This window comes from Salvelinus sp. IW2-2015, linkage group LG19 (genome assembly GCF_002910315.2).
Source record: "Salvelinus sp. IW2-2015 linkage group LG19, ASM291031v2, whole genome shotgun sequence".
NCBI lineage: Eukaryota > Metazoa > Chordata > Actinopteri > Salmoniformes > Salmonidae > Salvelinus > Salvelinus sp. IW2-2015.
In genome coordinates this window covers 19711986-19730476 of record NC_036859.1, presented here as the reverse complement: position 1 = coordinate 19730476, position 18491 = coordinate 19711986, and the positions used below count along the sequence as shown (strand labels likewise).

The following is an 18491-nucleotide window of genomic DNA, read 5'->3' as shown; positions in this document are numbered from 1 at the left end:
AAATGCTCATTATACCCACCTGAGGAAAATAACTTGTGTCTGGAACTTGGGTTGATACTGACTGAAGTGTAAAAAGCCTTATCAGTTCTGATGGTTTTGAACACAGTTGATTTGATCTGCAGAGCTCAGTACGGTCATGCTCCATAAAATGGTAGGGAGTAGGTCTACAGGAGGAGAACAAGGACAGTGCAAAACTTTTCTTAGTTTAATGGATGCTGGCACAAAGCTATTGAGGCTTGTAAGAACATAGACAGTGATTTTTGGGGGGTTGGAAATCTGCTTGAACAATACAGTAATAGATCATTCAGCGAAAAATAATTAAACTCACAGTAAATGTGATAATAGAAGAAAATCACATCTTATAACAAACAAAATACAGAAATACTATTCTAAAGAAATACTGAATTTACATATGAGTGGGCTGTCATTGCTCAAAGTTGACCTTGCAGTCACTTTGAGTGGGATGGCTGGAATCAGAACCAGAGTCTTTAAATAGTTCAACCTGCGAACGTTCTGGAGGAGGCGTGGTCTGCCGCGTAACGTATCGCTAAATCCAAATTTGGCATATAAATGCAGGGAGCGCTCGTATTTGAGATATTATACAGGTAACTCTCTCGACTTTTTGTTGGATGTACGATACTTTACCCGGGCAAACTTTCTTATTGCGAAAGTTTTGGCTCCTGTTATGAGAGATGTCATAAATCTTAGGATGTATGAAGAGTAGCTTTCATTCGGCTGCAATAAAACTTTTGGAGTTGGACATTGTTTCCTGAGGATAGTTGACCAGATTGAACAACAGTGTYCGGTGAAAGGTAAATCATTTGTAAATGTTATATTCGTCATTGGGATAACGAAAATACTGTTTTGTATTATAACAGGAATAGCCTGTCTAGGCAGACTTGTTGCCTCCAACAATGTAYCAACGCTACTACGGTGGGTCGGGTTTACTAGACTATAACAGGATCTGATGAGACTTACCTTATCARCCTGTGAGAGAATTTCACATGCAATATGCATGGTCATGAAATATTGCATGTGCTTGGCAAAAACGTACATGTTTTCCTTGTGAGAAATTGTGCGAACAGTTCAATTGACCTACTATCATGCACTTAAAATACACCAAAAATATATATGTACAGTATCAGTTCTAGTGTATGATATCCATGTGCCAAAGATGTGATAATTCATCAGTACTCACATTCAAGTGAATGTATTAATCAATAACAAATAGCATACAATGGATTGCAGGTCTCTGAATGCTTGTATTTTATTTTGTCTCTTGTTTAGCCAACAGAATACAGATTTTTGTATTGAAGGCTTGAGAGGCTGATCAGTCATTATGAAGTGTGGAACTCAGGACTGGCTACGAGGGTTTGGGCTGCTATTCTTTGTGCAAACAGTACTTTCTATGGTGATCCCTAACTCTACTCACCTGGAGATGTTACTGGAGAAGTATATGAACAAAGATGATGAGTGGTGGGTGTCCAAACAGCGAGGGAAGAGAGCCATCACTGAGGGTGATATGCACCTCATACTCGATTTGCACAACAACCTGAGAGGTCAAGTTTATCCTCAAGCTTCAAATATGGAGTATATGGTAAGCTAAACCAGGACCTGCTGTGTCTGCATCACACATTTCTGTTATATTTAGGTCATCCTAAGATGAACTGTAGGCAATTGGAATATGACTTTCCCATACTGGAGAACGTAGAAGGAGATTGTACAGTACTACAGATTGAAGCAAGTGTTAGTTAGTTATTTTGSACTGATACTTCATCTTAGCTAATGATACTTGCTCAACGACTCAAGACATCTAGGCTTGAGAATCGGGAACATTTTCAAACCAATTCAACCATCCATGGGTTTCAGCAGAGCACAACTGCAAAGTCAGGGCCAACTCAGAGGTTTCACACCAAGTTCTGGGAGCACAGAGTGCTCAAATAGATCAAAACCTAAAAACAAGCCTGACCGACAGCCAAGCAATAAAGCCAGTGTGTTACTGGCCCTGCCAAACCTCAAGCTCTGCCCCCTGCCTTGGTAACCGGCCAGCTCTCACCTCCGCTGTTATCGTGCACTCTGCCTCAACCATTTCAACTCACATCTTCAAATATTAGTCTTTATCTTTGCATTTCATTTGGCAACAAAGCTGGATCTGTGTTGATTCAAACATGTAACAGTTGAGCATCATCCTGTGAAGTATGGTGGTTAATTTGGACGATTTCCCATGCATAAATGGAGATTTGTATCCTGTGTGGATACACTGTGGTCCTGTGTGGCTCAGATGTTAGAGCATGGCGCTTGCGCTGCCAGGGTGGTCAGTTCGATTCCCAGGACCACCCATATGTAAAATATATGCACGCATGACTGTCAGTCGCTTTAGATAAAAGTGTCTGCTAAATGGCATATATAGTATTGCCCATTGCTTTAACCCTAAGCAGTGCAGAATGCAGATATCACTAATGTAATGTTCTACACATGGAAGACATTAGGACTGTACAGGGCAGCCGGCTGGCACATTTTTCAATTAACCTTGATGGGTGTTAGTGCAGTTAAACTGCAGAACAGCAGCACACTACACCTATTCTTCTAATGGGCAATTTTACTACAACTTGGCTGAAACGTTAGAATTCCTCAAGTCATATCTACGTAGTTCTTTGTAAGAAACAAGTGGTGCACAAATAGATGATAGTTTTTAACTTCACTTGACCCGTTTATAAGATCTCGATCATGTAGGTTGTTGCACTTTAGTGCAGACCCACTGGGCGCACACTGGTTGAACCAACGTAGAATAGACATTGAATTGACGTCTGGGCCCAGTGGAGAGTTGATGCAAAGAGACCAGTAATACTAAAAATGCCATCAGGGCCCCCCAAGACTTTCTGTGAAGAATGTTAGAATTTGTATTTAAAATTTGTTTATCAAGAGTTTTGTCTTTCAAGAGTAATACTAATACAAGCTGTATTAAGTGTAGCACTAGCACCAATCTGATGTGCCTGCAGATATGTCTTTATCTTATCAGAACAACTCTGACTTTGCTATTTGAAAGGTTTGGGATACAGATCTGGAGAGGAGTGCTGAGCACTGGGCACACACCTGCCTGTGGGAGCATGGACCACAACACATGCTAACTCAGATTGGACAGAACCTGGGTGCCCACTGGGGAAGGTCTGTATAGTATCTGGAGAGATGACCAGTTTGATTATATCATTATACAGTTATTCTCTATGCCCATTTCCTAACATGTTGCGGGGTCCTATAAACTCATGAGGCAACCAATGTGAGATTAGACTGTACAGTGAGTACTGATACTGTATAATGCTGTGGGTTGTCTAGTTTAGGGTTTCCCAAACTCGGTCCCGGAGCCTCCCATGGGTGCATATTTTGGTTTTTGCCCTAGCACTACACAGCTGATTTAAAATAATCAACTCGTCATCAAGCTTTGATTATTTGAATCAGCTGTGTAGTACTAGGGCAAAAAACTAAACATGCAACCCTGGGAGGCCCCAGGACCGAGTTTGGGAAACCCTAGTTAGTTAAATTGTTTAGTTTCTACTTTCCTCAGAGACCGACCACCAACATTTCACGTTCAGGCCTGGTATGATGAAGTGAGAGACTACAGCTATCCCTATCCACAGGAGTGTAACCCACACTGCCCTTTCAGATGTTCTGGTCCTGTCTGCACTCACTACACACAGGTAAGAGTGTCCTATAACAATATCATAAAACCTTATTTAAGGTCAGAGAAGTCTAAGAGGACTACTAACTGAAGGTAGCTACTTTGTCTGTCTTTGCAGATGGTTTGGGCAACAAGCAGCCATATCGGATGTGCTATTAATGTGTGCTACAACATGAATGTGTGGGGCATGATTTGGACTAAAGCTGTGTACTTGGTTTGCAACTACTCACCGCCGTAAGTTTGAAAGGTTTTTTAATTGTTCTATGTTTCCACCCCCCCAAAAAAAAAAATTAAGTTCAGATTCTTATTTTCAACTGCTGTATGTTCTGTAGTGTATGGGAACTGGGAAGGATTGGGTCAAAAGGTTCAGTGTGTTTTATGATGTCATTTGTGTGCAGGGGAAACTGGTGGGGGCATGCCCCATACAAACATGGCAGCCCGTGCTCTGCCTGTCCGCCCAGCTACGGTGGAGGCTGTAGGGATAATCTCTGCTATACAGGTCGGCTGCTTTCAGAAGTTGTGCCATAACAAATTGGTTGCTTTCATGCATTTTGTTTGCAGAGTATATTACATGTGATGTGACACTTGTTCTTCTTCAGAGAATGGAGTAGACCGACGTCCTGCCCCTGAACTAGAGGAGACAAACTACATCGAGCCGAAGGCCCAAGAGCCAAGGTCGAGACCGCAACCCCCAATACCATCACTCAATGACAACATGGAGAGGAATGAGGTGGTCAGCACAGTGCAAATGTGTAAGAATTTATCACAAATTTGACACTGTTTCTAATACACAATGTCATTATACAGTAGGATAAAAGTCAATATTGGGTATCACTGCCAGAAGGTCTAAGTGAAATAGTTTTTCTTATTTTCAAAGGTCAACAGATGGACTGTGAGACAAAGCTACGTGATCGTTGTAAAGAAACCACTTGTAATAGGTAGGCCTAAGTTGTTCCTAAAGTGGATGTTGGTTTACAAATCAAATGTAATTTGTCACATGCGCTGAATACAACAGGTGTAGACCTCACAGTGAAACGCTTACTTACAAGCCCTTAACCAACAATGCTGTTTTTTTGTAAAAATTAAATGTAACCTTTATTTAAGAAAATACCCCCCCAAAAAGTAAGAGATAAAAGTAACAAATAATTAAAGAGCATCAGTAAAATAACAATAACGAGGCTATATACAGGGGGTACTAGTACAGAGTCAATATGCGGGGCACCGGTGTTGAGGTAATTGAGGTAATATGTACATGTAGGTAGAGTTATTAAAGTTACTATGCATAGATAATAACAGAGTAGCAGCAACGTAGAAAGGGGGGGCAATGCAAATAGTCTGGGTAGCCATTTGATTAGATATTCAGGAGTCTTATGGTTTGGGATATAGAAGCTGTTAAGAAGCCTCTTGGACCTAGACTTGGCGCTTCGGTACCGCTTTCCGTGCGGTAGCAGAGAGAACAGTATATGACTAGGGTGACTGGAGTCTTTGACAAATTTTAGGGCCCCGCCTCTGACACCGCCTGGTATAGAGGTCCTGGATGGCAGGAAGCTTGGCCCCGGTGACGTACTGGGCCGTACGCGTCACCCTCTGTAGTGCCTTGCGGTCAGAGGCCGAGCAGTTGGCATATCAGGCAGTGATGCAACCCGTCAGGATGCTCTCGATGGTGCAGCTGTAGAACCTTTTGAGGATCTGAGGAACCTCCTTTTCCTGTAGTCCACAATCAACTCCTTTGTCTTGATTACGTTGAGGGAGAGGTTGTTGTCCTTGTACCACATGGTCAGGTCTCTGACCACCTCCCTATAGGCTGTCTCATCATTGTCTGTGATCAGGCCTACCACTGTTGTCATCGGCAAACTTAATGATGGTGTTGGAGTCGTGCCTGGCCGTGCAGTCATGAGTGAACAGGGAGTGCAGGAGGGGACTGAGCACGCACCCCTAAGTGGCCCCCATGTTGAGGATCAGCGTGGCGGATGTGTTGTTACCTACCCTTACCACCTGGGGGCAGCCCGTCAGGAAGTCCAGGATCCAGCTGCAGAGGGAGGTGTTTAGTCCCAGGGTCCTTAGCTTAGTGATGACCTTTGAGGGCACTATGGTGTTGAACGCTGAGCTGTAGTCAATGAATAGCATTCTCACATAGGTGTTCCTTTTGTCCAGGTGTGGAGTGCAATAGAGATTGCAATAGAGATTGCATCATCTGTGGATCTGTTGGGGCGGTATCCAAATTGGAGTGGGTCTAGGGTTTCTGGGATAATGGTGTTGATGTGAGCCATGAACAGCCTTTCAAAGCACTTCATGGCTACACTTCATGGCTACAGACGTGAGTGCTACGGGTCGGTAGTCATTTAGGCAGGTTACCTTAGTGCTCCTGGGCACAGGGACTATGGTGGTCTGCTTGAAACATGTTGGTATTACAGACGCAGACAGGGAGAGTGTCTGTGAAGACACTTGCCAGTTGATCAGAGCATGCTCTCATGCATGTTTCACTGTAACTTGCTTCGACGCGAGCATTATTTAGCTCGTCTGGTAGGCTCGTGTCACTGGGCAGTTCTCAGCTGTGCTTCCTTTTGTAGTCTGTAATAGTTTGCAAGCCCTGCCACATCTGACGAGCGTCGGAGCCAATTTAGAACAATTCGATCTTAGTCCTGTATTGACGCTTTGCCTGTTTTATGGTTCATCGGAGGGCATAGCGGGATTTCTTTTAATCTTCCGGGTTAGTCCCGCTCCTTGAAAGCGGCAGCTCTACCCTTTAGCTCAGTGCAGATTTTGCCTATAATCCATGACTTCTGGTTGGGGTATGTACGCACAGTCACTGTGGGGACGGCATCATTGATGCACAGTGACTGATGTGGTGTACTCCTCAATTCCATCGGAAGAATCCCGGAACATATTCCAGTCCGTGCCTTCAAAACAGTCCTGTAGCTTAGCATCTGCTTCATGGTGCTTCCTACTTYAGTTTTTGCTTTTAAGCAGGAATCAGGAGGATATAATTATGGTCAGATTTACCAAATAGAGGGCAAGGGAGAGCTTTGTACAAGTTTCTGTGTGCAAGGGGGGTCATCAATGTTTTGTTGCCAAACTGGTGGCAAAGTTAATAGTTAGGAGTCCCATCAGAGCCATAGATGACGCAATCTCTATTGCACTCCACACTGCCCTCAATACCTTTGTGAGAATGCTGTTCATTGACTACAGTTCAGCATTCAACACCGTAGTCCCCTCCAAGATAATCACTGAGCTCAGGACCCTGGGGCTGAACACCTCCCTCTGCAACTGGATAATGAACTTCCTGACGAGCTGCCTGAGGGGGCAAGGGTAAGGCAACAACACATCTGCTACGCTGACCATCAACACGGGGGCACCTCAGGGGTGTGTGCTTAGTCTCCTCTGATGGTGCATGACTCCAACACCATCATTACATTTTCTGACAATGCAACAGTGGTAAGACTGTTCACCGACAACAATGAGGCAGCTTATAGGGAGGAGGTCAGAGGCCTGGCAGTGTGGTGCCAGAACAACAACCAATCCCTCAACATCAGCAAGACAAAGGAGCTGATTGTGGAATATAGGAAATGGAGGAGCGAGCACACCCTGTCCACATTGATGGGGCTGTATTAGAGCAGGTCAAGAGCTTCAAGTTCCTCAGTGTCCACATCACTAAGAAATGAACATGGTCCACACCCACACAGTTGTGAAGAGGGCACACAGCACCTCATCCCCCTCAGGAGGCTGAAAAGATTTGGCATGGGCCCTCAGATCCTCAAAAAGTACCTTTGAGAGCATCTTCACTGGCTGCATCACCGCTTGGTAAGGCAAGTGCAAGGCACCCGGCCACAAGGCTCTACAGAAGGTCCACACCTGGCCCAGTACATCACTGTGGCCGAACTCACTGCCATCCAGAACCTCTATACCAGGCGGTGTCAGAGGAAGGCCCAAAATATTGTCAGACTCCAGCCACCCAAGCCATAGACTGTTCTCTCTGCTACTGCATGGCAAGTGGTACCAGTGAACCAAGTCTGGAAACAATAGGAGCATGAACACTTTAACCCGACCTATATGTACATAGCTACCTCAATTACCTCATACCCCTGCACATCAACTCAGTACTGTTACTCCCTGTATTTAGACATGTTTTTTAAATTCATTATTCACTGTGTATTTATTCCTCGTCACTATTTATGTAAAAAAAAAACTTTAACTGTGCATTTTTGAAAAAAGAAGTAAGCATTTCACTGTTAGTCTATACCTGTTGTTTACGAAGCATGTGGCAAATGACATTTGATTTGCAGAGTTAATTGAAAATAATGCCATTGTTGATTTGATTTTTGTTTCATTAATTAGGGTATTTTATCTTGAACCATATGGTCTATCAAGTAGAAACTCATGGACAATATGGATACAGATATAAAAAATGAACTTTATGAATACATTTTTTTTGTTATTCTAGTATAAATTACCAAAGTTACTATAGCTTGCCATGGAATACCTTTTAATTACCAAAATTACCCTACACTTAACCATTCTCACTCATTTCTGTGAATGGGTCAAAACTGAGTTTGAAATGTTATTTCTTCCTACAGGTACGAGTGTCCTCCTGGATGCTTGTCCAGCCCAGGAAAAGTCATAGGGACTGCGTATTATGATATGGTACGAACAGAAAACACTTTATCTATTACTTTTTAAAATGTATTCCAACTGCATGAGTTGTGGGATACTAGATATAAAATAACAGTACAACTTCAGTCATTTTATTTATGTATTTTTATGATCTAATTAAAATAATTAKGGAAAACCAAAACCTTCCCTCTTTAGGGCTCCTAAGTGTCGCATCGGTCTAAGGCACTGCATCTCAGTGTAAGAGGTCCCTAGTTCAAATCCGTGACTGGGAGTCACATAGGGCGGTGCACAGTTGGCCCAGTGTCATCCAGGTTTGGCTGGGGTAGGCCATCATTGTAAATAAGAAGTTGTTCTTAACGGACTTGCCTAGTTAAATAAAGGTTACATGAGCTATGCAATTGACTTTGTACTACGTCAAACATCTGGGTCCTGTCCCCACAGTAATTTAAGATGTATATAAAATTGTGTTTGTAGATGAATTTACTTCTACCAGATGCCTTTTTATTCTGTTTTTTTTTTTTTGGCGCTGAAGACCATTGGGCTGCATTTTTGCCCATTGATGACCATTCAAAAAGCCTACAGAAGTTCAAAAACCGCAAGGCATGGAAAATGCATGGAAAATGCCATGTCCCTTTCATAGCGTATRAAGAGTAGTGAAACGTGTTTCATTTTTCAGCAATCAAGTGTTTGTGGAGCTGGTTTACACGCTGGAATAATAGACAACGATGGAGGCTGGCTGGATGTAACAAGACAAGGAAGAAAACCACATTTCACAAAGTCATACAAAAATGGAATTCAGTCTCTTGGGTGAGTTAATTTTACACAGCTTTGTCTCAACTAGCACCCAATTCTGTATGTAGTACACTACTTTTGACCAGGGCCCATAGGGCTCTGGTCAAAATAATTACACTTTATAGGGAATTTGATGCCATTTGGTATGCAACTTCACTCTATTATGTTTGTTTATAATAAAGCAGCAAGTCACGTTTTCACACCATATTATTCAAATTTACAGGATGAACAGGAGTGCAAATGCTTTCAAAGTATTCTCTGTACCAGGTATGTCTGATCTAGTTTCACCTTTGTCTCAATATGCATGTATTTTTGAAATGACATTGTGGCATCTTTGCTTCTCAGTAAAGGCAGTACCGTGTGAGACCACTGTTGCACGGTTCTGTTCCTACAAAAGACCTGCACGGCACTGTCCAAGGTAAAGAAAGAGTTCACTCTAATAAACCAAACGTGATACTCTTCTTCTGTAAAGTTGATTGGTTTGGATAGGTATAGACAACACCTGCATTGCTTGCTGTTTGGGGTTTTAGGATGGGTTTCTGTACAGCACTTTGTGACATCAGCTGATGTAAGAAGGGCTTTATAAATACATTTGATTGATTGACTACTGTGATCATGGCTATTTTCCTTCACCAGGTTGTATTGCCCCCGCAATTGTCTGCATGAGACCCGTGCCAGAGTCATTGGAACACAATATTATTCGGATGTAAGTCTGGCTGACAATGGCCTTCTATACAGATTATATTTCTCTCCATAGAACTGACGTTTGTGCTATGCTAATCTACCTTATTTTTTATAGAAATCCAGTATATGTCGAGCAGCCATCCATGCTGGTGTAATTCAGAATGACTCAGGAGGCTACCTGGATGTGCAACCCGTGGACAAGAGGAGACAGTACAGCGGTAGCTATCAGAATGGAATCGCTTCAGAAAGGTACGGGATTTGGATAAGGGAAATACGGGTCAATTGTGGGGTTTTGACTTTGTTCCAAATGCTTTTGGATGCATAATGGCTAGGGACCAGGAGTTTTTCCTAGTCAGCTATTGTGATCAGAAAAAACTCCTTCCCTTTGCTGATACAGTATGGAGATGTAGACTAGTATACCTTGGCTTGATGGTGTAAACTGTTCTTAGCTGAATCCAAACTAACACCAGTGTTCATTCTCCCCCCAGCCTACAGAATCCCTCAGGTGGCAAAGCATTCAGAGTATTTGCAGTCATTTGAAYTCACATTGCAAGGACACTGGCAATGAAAAAGAGCACTTGTCATTTCACGGCCAGTAATCACATTGCTTATGGTTTCCTTCTCTTGCCAAGCTGCACAACCTATTTAAAGATATACATTTGAACAGTGTATCTTTAAGCTTGTTTATTTGATGTATATAATATGTTGTAAATAAGTTGAATGTAAAAATGTTAAAGCAATCTCTCATAGATATTTGTATCAGAACAGAAAAATATGTACGGTAATGTGCATGCATAGTAAATGTTTTCATTCTATGATATTTAAAATGTATTGTTTTTATTTTATTTTGTATGCATATTTTTTTTAAGTATTTTATACGTTTTGATGGCTGATGTTGTATTTCATGATACAAAATGTATAGTCTTTATTCATAGATTTATACAGTTCAAGCCTGGCTGGCCAGGAGTGTGTCAGAAAATGTCATAGCCTGAACCGAAAAGGGTGTGAGACAGCCGAAATATGCATTATTTATTTACATTTATGAATAAATCAATGGTAAATTCTGAAAAGACAGAGCATTCATTCATTCAAGAAGGGCTTTATAAATAAATGTGATTGATTCCTATGTCTTGTTGCTGAACACACACGATCGCCATGATCTGTTTCAAGAAAACCTTAAATATCAGTTCTCCGTTGATTGCTGCTGTTCATAATACAGGAGTGTATAAAGTGCTACCTGACGTTGTTAGAAAAGCTTTGTCCTATCACTGTCAATGTTCTGGAAAATACTGCTATTCTGTGATGGATGGCCAAGAGGGTACGTTCTTACTGTCCTGGATCAACATTTGTTTGTAAAGGCATTACTAATCTTCAGGGTAATCAGTAGTAAAGCTTTTCATATTTCTGTGCTCTAGAATGCCCTTCAAGTCAATCAGAAAGGAGTATTCAACAATACCATGGTATATACATTATACAACTGTTACACATGTTTAAGGTTGCAAAATGTAAAATGCCCAGGTTTTCCGGAAATCCGGGTTGGAGGATTCCCAGAATAAGCAGGAAATACAGAATCCTCAAACCAGGGAATTTATTGAAAGTTCCTGGAATTTTGCAACCCTACACATGTTCATCTATCCACAGAATTCAGGCACTCATATTCAATATTTCAAAAACAATATTTGCAGAAATCTTTTCCAGCCAGGAGCAGTAAAGAATGAAAGCTGAGCCAGCCCTTATGTTAAACTACTTGGGCCCACTGGCTGTGTGCTAGGTAGAGCAGACAAAGAGTGACTTTGTGTGTGTTGATCTCAATCTCACTTCCTGGGATGCATTTCCCTCATGCCTGCCACAGATGTGGTCAATCCCAGCTGAAAGGTCTCTGTCAGTCACCCTTACTTACCCTAATGTAAACATACCCTCTGTGGGGTGCTTTATGTAAGTGGTTGAGATTTAGAAACAAGTTAAAATTCAGTATATTTTCCTCAATAGTTTAGTCTGAAAGGAGTTTGCTTTGGATAACGCATTTTAATTAATGCTGGTCAACTAATGCTGCTGGCTAACCTATGGTCAGTCAACATACAAAGAGATAGTTGAATATTATAGCTCTGAGTGGTACAGACAAACTTCAATATGGAACAGAAACAGGGGAATCTAACATGACAGATTGACCTTTATCCATAAAATTATTTATTTTGAAATATACAGTTCATGCTAGCCTCCTTTGCTAGTGCAAAGCCATGGTTAATAAACTGTATACACTGTAGTGTAGTGGTGACCCATAACACACAACCCCCACTATCACCACCATTCTGTGTAAATAAGAATTTGTTCTTAACTGACTTGCCTAGTTAAATAAAGGTTAAAAAATATATATATATATTCTGCTGAGTGACCAGTAGGGCTGGACTGAAAGGAAATTTCCAGGAAGAGGACCAGGGCTGATATAGAACTAGCTGCTGATTGCCTTGTTGAGTTCTGCACTGCTCTCCAGAGAGGAGAGGCATGCATCAGAACGCTGTCAAAATTCACAGGGCAGTGTTGCAGAGGAGTCTACTGGCAAAGACGCCAACTGTTCACTACTACAGGAGTGTTACACAACATGAAAGACCGCACTGTTACAGACCCACACAAGAATCAATACATTGTCATCTCAGAGGTGCTGGTTTGTGAAATTAGATTTGTAGCTACAGCTAATATTATACCTGCTACTGAATAAAATAATGAGTAAAAATGTGTAGAAATCAGTTCCACCAGATGAATGCTGTTATAGTATAACCCTCTTAAATTTGACACACTGTAGTACAGTACAGTATGACTAATCTGCCTTCAGTGAATGGTGATCTGTGTAATCTTTATAGAATAATTCCCATTGATCCATACTGGACGCTGTTCACAGGAAATGAATAAATAGAACATTTATTTTTGTAACTCCTGAGCCTCTAATGACATAATTTATGTTACTAGATATAGTCAGAGAACTCAATGTTGGTTTATTGTACAGTACAGCTATGTAAAATATAGTCAGTAATTATAAGGTTTTTGAAGTATGTTTGACATTTCAAGGCAGCTCACCGCTAGAGAAACATTAGCCGGTGTATAGAGGTGAGTGGTTTCTAAATATAACTTGTACAATCATTCTCATGCTTTATAGCTTGTTCCTGAGGTTGACTTCTGGGTGGACATATATGATGTACTGTTTATGGGCCAACAATCAGTAACTCCAGAAAAATAATTGTAGTGTCAGTTAGTGCCTCATTCCTTTACTCCCTGAGAGAGTTAATCATTACTTTGTTAACATAACTGTAGTTTCCAGCTGTGTTTAGTTTGAGGAGCATAATCATCTTTGCATTGCTGGCTTTATAATGATAATGCGTTATTTATAACAGTGGCAATTTCATTTCACTTTCACATGCAATAGATAGGAAACATCTCACAGAATTCCCTTAACATGAGTTTTTAAGAATTACAGTAAATCATTTCCAATTCTGCTTCCTGCGGAGTGTTCAATTCAAATTCAAATGTTTTATTGGAACTAAAGAGCAATTCAGAACTCAATTCAGATTGGCCCTAAAAAATTGGCCCAACTCAATTGGCCCTAATCCTGCACTTCAGAACGTTCTCAATATCCATTTAAAACACATTTTTATTTACAACATGATAATATAACAGTCAAATCTGTTTCTCATGCAGCTCTACACAGTGGATCAAACATCCTGCTCTAACTTCATCACTTTCCATCCACAAACACCCACCCAGTTGTGATTTTGGCAAGCCTCTCTCTTACTTGCCCTATTTGTTGATATCCCACACAGAGACTTCCACTGCCAATGTGGCAACTGCATTTCCCCACAACCTCACACTCCAATAGTAAAGCAGTCAACTCTTTATGGAGTCTTTTCATGCTCCTACTGTTTGTCCCTAAAGATCCCTATAAAAATGTTCTGCAACTCTCAAAATAGTTGTCTGATGTCTTGGCACACTTTATTGGTGCCCTCCTGTCACTGACTAGAGCAGAGTACAAATAAATGATGAGACTCGTTAAAAATATATATATTTATGAATCTCATTAAATCTGTTTTTTTTTTACTGTACTGAATGTATGTCCTGTGTTTAACATCTGTAATTACCTCTAATGCAGCATATGATATTGGAACAAAAACACTGCAGGATAAGTGTTACTATACAAGTAGTCATTAATTGGCCACTTGTGTACTGTATACAGTACATGTCTACAAACATGCAGAATTGCATCAGTTAGCACCTCTGTGGTTTTACTGGTTTACGGGTTACTTCTTTTGGCACGCACAACATGCATCCCGACTGGAGACCTGCATTGTGAATGTGTACATGCAGTTGAAAATTATTGTAGATGTTGTGCACTACACAGATATAAAAACATGTAAAATAAAATACACAATATATCACCCAGTTGCTTTTTCAGTGCACAGTAGAGACACAAAAATACCACTGTAGTGACATAAGAGGTCGTCCAAGCCTCCATATTTATTTAGTTTCTTGGGTTTGGAGTGTAGAATGTAAACAACAAGAAAAGCTACAAATAGAATTTACCCACTTAAGAATATAGTCACTCCCTCACTCCCTACGTCATCTCTGACCTTTTTCTGTTTGCAGAAGGGATTTGATTTCACCTCTTTTTTCACACTTAAACCACTGTAGCATCTTGGAGTATAAAATAGTCGATTTTTGTCTTGATGAAATGGGGGTGCAGGACCAACATGCAGCTGCCAAGCCATAAAAGAACGGCAAACATCCAGCACCAATCACCAGCTCCAGCCCTCACCTGTTTTTTATTACGATTGTCAGCCTACATATGGACCCCAGCTAGCAAACAGACCTGAGTTTATGTACTTTTATTTCACAACTTGAGTTCCTTTATTTAGAACCACTGTAAGGTCTATCTGGAGGGGTGCATACAAACTGTTACCTCTGTTCAGATGAACAAGTTTTATCAAATGTTAAGTTGAATCCAGTCCCTTGTGGAAAATGTGATTTAATATTTTTATATTCATACCAGTGGATATTCATACCAGTGGTTCCTCAGAGGAGGAAGAGGAGGACCATCCTCCTCAGTGAACTTAATTTAAAAAAATAGTAAAACATGTAAAAAAGTTACCAATTTTAGATAAAACTATACTAAATATAATCACGGCATCAAATAATTTATTAAAACATGCTGTTTTGCAATGAAGGTCTACAGTAGCCTCAACAGCACTCTGTAGGGTAGCACTATGGTGTAGCCGGAGGACAACTAGCTTCAGTCCTCCTCTGGGTACATTGACTTCAACGCAAAACCTAGGAGGCTCATGGTTCTCACCCCTTCCATAGACTTACACAGTAATTATGACAACTTCCAGAGGACATCCTCCAAACTAATGGAGGTCTTACAGTATGAACTGACATGTCCACCCAATCAAAGGGTGGACAACGGAAGCAAACGGAACAAAATGAGGATAAAAATACCTGATTTTGTCCAATAGAAACTCTTGTTTGAAACTGTTGGACTAATGATTACATTACACCCTAGAACAATTAGATGCAGGCAAGAGTGTGCAAGGCGATATTGAATGTGTTACTGTCTGTCACCTCAAATCTTTCTCTCGACCTGTGTGCACCTATGTAGTACATAACTATATATGACAAAACATTTATTATTTTTACTGCTCTAATCATGTTGGTAACCAGTTTATAATAGCGATAAGTCACCTCAGGGGTTTGTGATATATGGCCAATATACCACTGGTAAAGGCAGTGTCCTAGCACTCTGCATTGTGCCGTGCGTAAGAACAGCCCTGAGCCATGGTATATTGGCCATATGCAGTACCACACCCCCTTGGGCCTTATTGCTTAAATAGAAATAAGGCCATACTCATAACAAAACAGTAATCCTTAAACTGCACCAACCGCCACTGATTCATACTGAATCAAAAGGCTACAATACAATCCTGACTGTCACAGCACATACATATTTTCTCCAAATAGGCACATCTGCATGGACTTAACCGAACAACCAATTTCATTTTCTATTTATATATTGAATTTGAATTTATGATTTAAATAATTTAATCATAAGAGACTCACTTTATTGTTTTGCTAGAAGCAGTAGTAGTAGACAGTGTTTGAGAGGGGTCTAGAGAGGATGTGCAAACTAACAATAACAATGCTGCCCTCTGCAGTATAAAAGTTCAATCCAAGTAACAAACATAGTATGCTACCTTTAGGGGCACATACAGGGCACAGAGAAAGGTCTCTATGGAATAACCCAAATATTGTCTCGGTTTGATAAAATTTCCCAGAAGATATAATGTTGATTGGTAATTAAAAAGAGCAAAAAAAACAGCTCAATGTAAACAGCTACATTCTGGGGGTTCTACAGAGTTTAAATGTCTGCTGTTATTTCAATCTGAATTACTGTAATTCAGCATTCCCTGAATGACTTGAATATTTCATGTTTTAGCGGAGATGTCATTGCACCTCTTCATGGCAGCATCCCACTTTGCCAGGATGCCTTTCTCCAGCAGTGGGTGGCAGGCCTGGGGATGAGAGAACTAATGGGGAAAAACTACTAGGACTGGGTGAGGAAGAGATGAGACAAGAAATCAACCCATTCTGCTGACGTAAGTTCCTTTCAACAACTCCCCTTAAGCAGCGAAGTGCACAAAATATTCAAAGGTGAGAAGTACAAGTAATGAAGTGGATAAATAAAAGAGACACTTGAAATCAGAGAGAGMGATGGGGAAAGATAGAAAGAGGTAGAGGGAGTTGCTCTTAATTTGACTTACATATTTGGACTAAACTTTTTGTAATCATTATCAGTGGTGTAAAGTACTTAAGTAAAAATACTTTAAAGTACTACTTAAGTATTTTTTKGGGGGGGGGATCTGTACTTTACTATTTATATTTTTGACTACTTTTACTTTTACTTCGCTACATTCCTGAAGAAAATATTGTACTTTTTACTCCATACATTTTCCCTGACAACCGAAAGTACTCGTTACATTTTGAATGCTTAGCAGGACAGGAAAATTGTAAAATTCAAGCACTTATCAAGAGAACACGTGGTCATCCCATAATGCCTCTGGCCTGGCGGACTATACACATGCATCTTTTGTAAATAATGTCGGAGTGTTGGAGTGTGCCCCTGGCTATCCGCAAATTTAAAAAACAAGAAAATAGTGCCGTCTGCTTTGCTTAATAGAAGGAATTTTAAATGATTTATACTTTTACTTTTGATACTTAAGAATATTTTAGCAATTACATTTACTTTTAATACTTAAGTATATTTAAAACCAAATACTTTTTGACTTTTACTCAAGTAGTATTTTAATGGGTGACTTTCACTTTTACTTGAGTAACTTTCTATTAAGGTTTGTATACTTTTACTCAAGTATGACAATTGGGTACTTTTTCCACCACTGATAATTATGATGAACACTTGCGATAATGATGCAATCAAAAGAAACTGACAGAAACTTGCCTTATTATTTTTATTTACTGTAAATATTCTCCTAATCTTTTCTGTCTTCTATTCTTACAAGGTCAAGAAGTATACACTAAAGTTAACCATGTTCCTCAGTGCCCTCAGACAGTGATCAAGATTTTAGTGACCCCCCCCCCCAGAATGAGAGTTCACATCAGTGTTGATTTGTGATCTGCCAATCATCTCACTCAGAGATGCTGGGAAAAACTTATTTTGGAGAGATGAGAACAGCTTGTTGTGTGAGTCATTGGGAGGGCTCTCATATTGAGCTTCATTGCAGTCTAATCAACCTTATTCTTCCGTCTGCTATCTGCTCCCTTTGTATAGCCACCAAAACATTTTGCAACAGAAACCGTTTACACCAAAGGGAAAATGTTTTATCCAACGAAAAAATATTTTCTACTGGACAAATGTATCTGTTTGCTCTGTTTGCTTACGTTTGGTTCTTAAATGGTAAACGGTTTCTGTTGCAAGACGTAATGCATGTGGCAGGGTGAGGCCTGATCAGTATGGGTGTGACCCTGGGACAGAAATGAGAAATTCTATGAATAGAGCTGGCATGATTCCTTATTCTGCATGTTGGAGAGGCATGTTTGTTCTACATGGCATATTTCTATTTGAACGTTCCAAAACATTGCAAAACTTGTGCAGCACGTCATAACTGCCCTCTGGGCCACCATATTCACAATGTTTTTCAACTGGTCGTTCAGTACAGTACAATTTCCCTTGAATGTTGCACACAGATCTGTTGTACTGAACTGGAATCTTATTATAAAACAAAGGTCATTTTATTTTGTAAAGGTTTTATTCTGACCCTAACAGTTATTCAAAACAAGAGAAAATTATTAAAATCAAATAAGTGACACATAATTGATTATGTGGTAGGCTAAATATTATAATTGACATGTAAATTGGGGTGATTATCAATGCATTCAGTTCTGGGGGATTCCTTTTATCTCTTTTCCCAGAGACAGGGAATGCATGTCAAATGGCATATGTCGAGATTGAGTCTGATGCAGCTACCAGTGAGGCGAGTGAGAGTGAAGTGGATTAGAAATCTGGATGGACAACTGTCGCTAAAGGTCGGAGTAAGAAAGCCAAAATGTCAGTTAAAATGCAGTTTAGTAAGCAGATGGCTCATGCTCCAACTTCTCAGTTTGTAGTGGGAGCGCGGTTTAGGGATAAGAAGATATACGATGTTTCTGAAATGGTGAAGAATGAATTGGGTGC

General features: G+C 40.4%; 1 protein-coding gene across 2 annotated transcripts; it reads left to right on the top strand.

The window, feature by feature from the left end:
• The first annotated feature begins 525 nt into the window (after nucleotides 1–525).
• On the top strand, nucleotides 526–10863 carry LOC111979819 (cysteine-rich secretory protein LCCL domain-containing 1). Of its 2 annotated transcripts, none has more exons than XM_024010537.2 (15): nucleotides 526–605; nucleotides 1288–1597; nucleotides 3047–3165; nucleotides 3563–3695; nucleotides 3795–3910; nucleotides 4075–4175; nucleotides 4276–4428; nucleotides 4554–4614; nucleotides 8251–8317; nucleotides 8964–9094; nucleotides 9303–9346; nucleotides 9425–9497; nucleotides 9716–9785; nucleotides 9879–10012; nucleotides 10252–10863. In XM_024010537.2, exons 2-15 carry the CDS (start codon nucleotides 1340–1342, stop codon nucleotides 10301–10303), a joined length of 1512 nt encoding a protein of 503 aa, XP_023866305.1. In that variant the 5' UTR covers nucleotides 526–605; nucleotides 1288–1339; the 3' UTR covers nucleotides 10304–10863. The 2 variants fall into 2 exon arrangements, with proteins under 2 accessions (XP_023866305.1, XP_023866304.1); XM_024010536.2 differs by having other exon boundaries at nucleotides 556–812.
• Nucleotides 10864–18491: the final 7628 nt, after the last annotated feature.

Excerpts from the sequence above, each read along its gene's own strand:
- LOC111979819 (XM_024010537.2), top strand. The coding sequence starts at position 1,340 with ATGAAGTGTGGAACTCAGGACTGGCTACGAGGGTTTGGGCTGCTATTC. Across the intron at positions 4,176-4,275 it reads GGATAATCTCTGCTATACAG|AGAATGGAGTAGACCGACGT; the intron begins GTCGGCTGCTTT and ends GTTCTTCTTCAG. Across the intron at positions 10,013-10,251 it reads AATGGAATCGCTTCAGAAAG|CCTACAGAATCCCTCAGGTG; the intron begins GTACGGGATTTG and ends TTCTCCCCCCAG.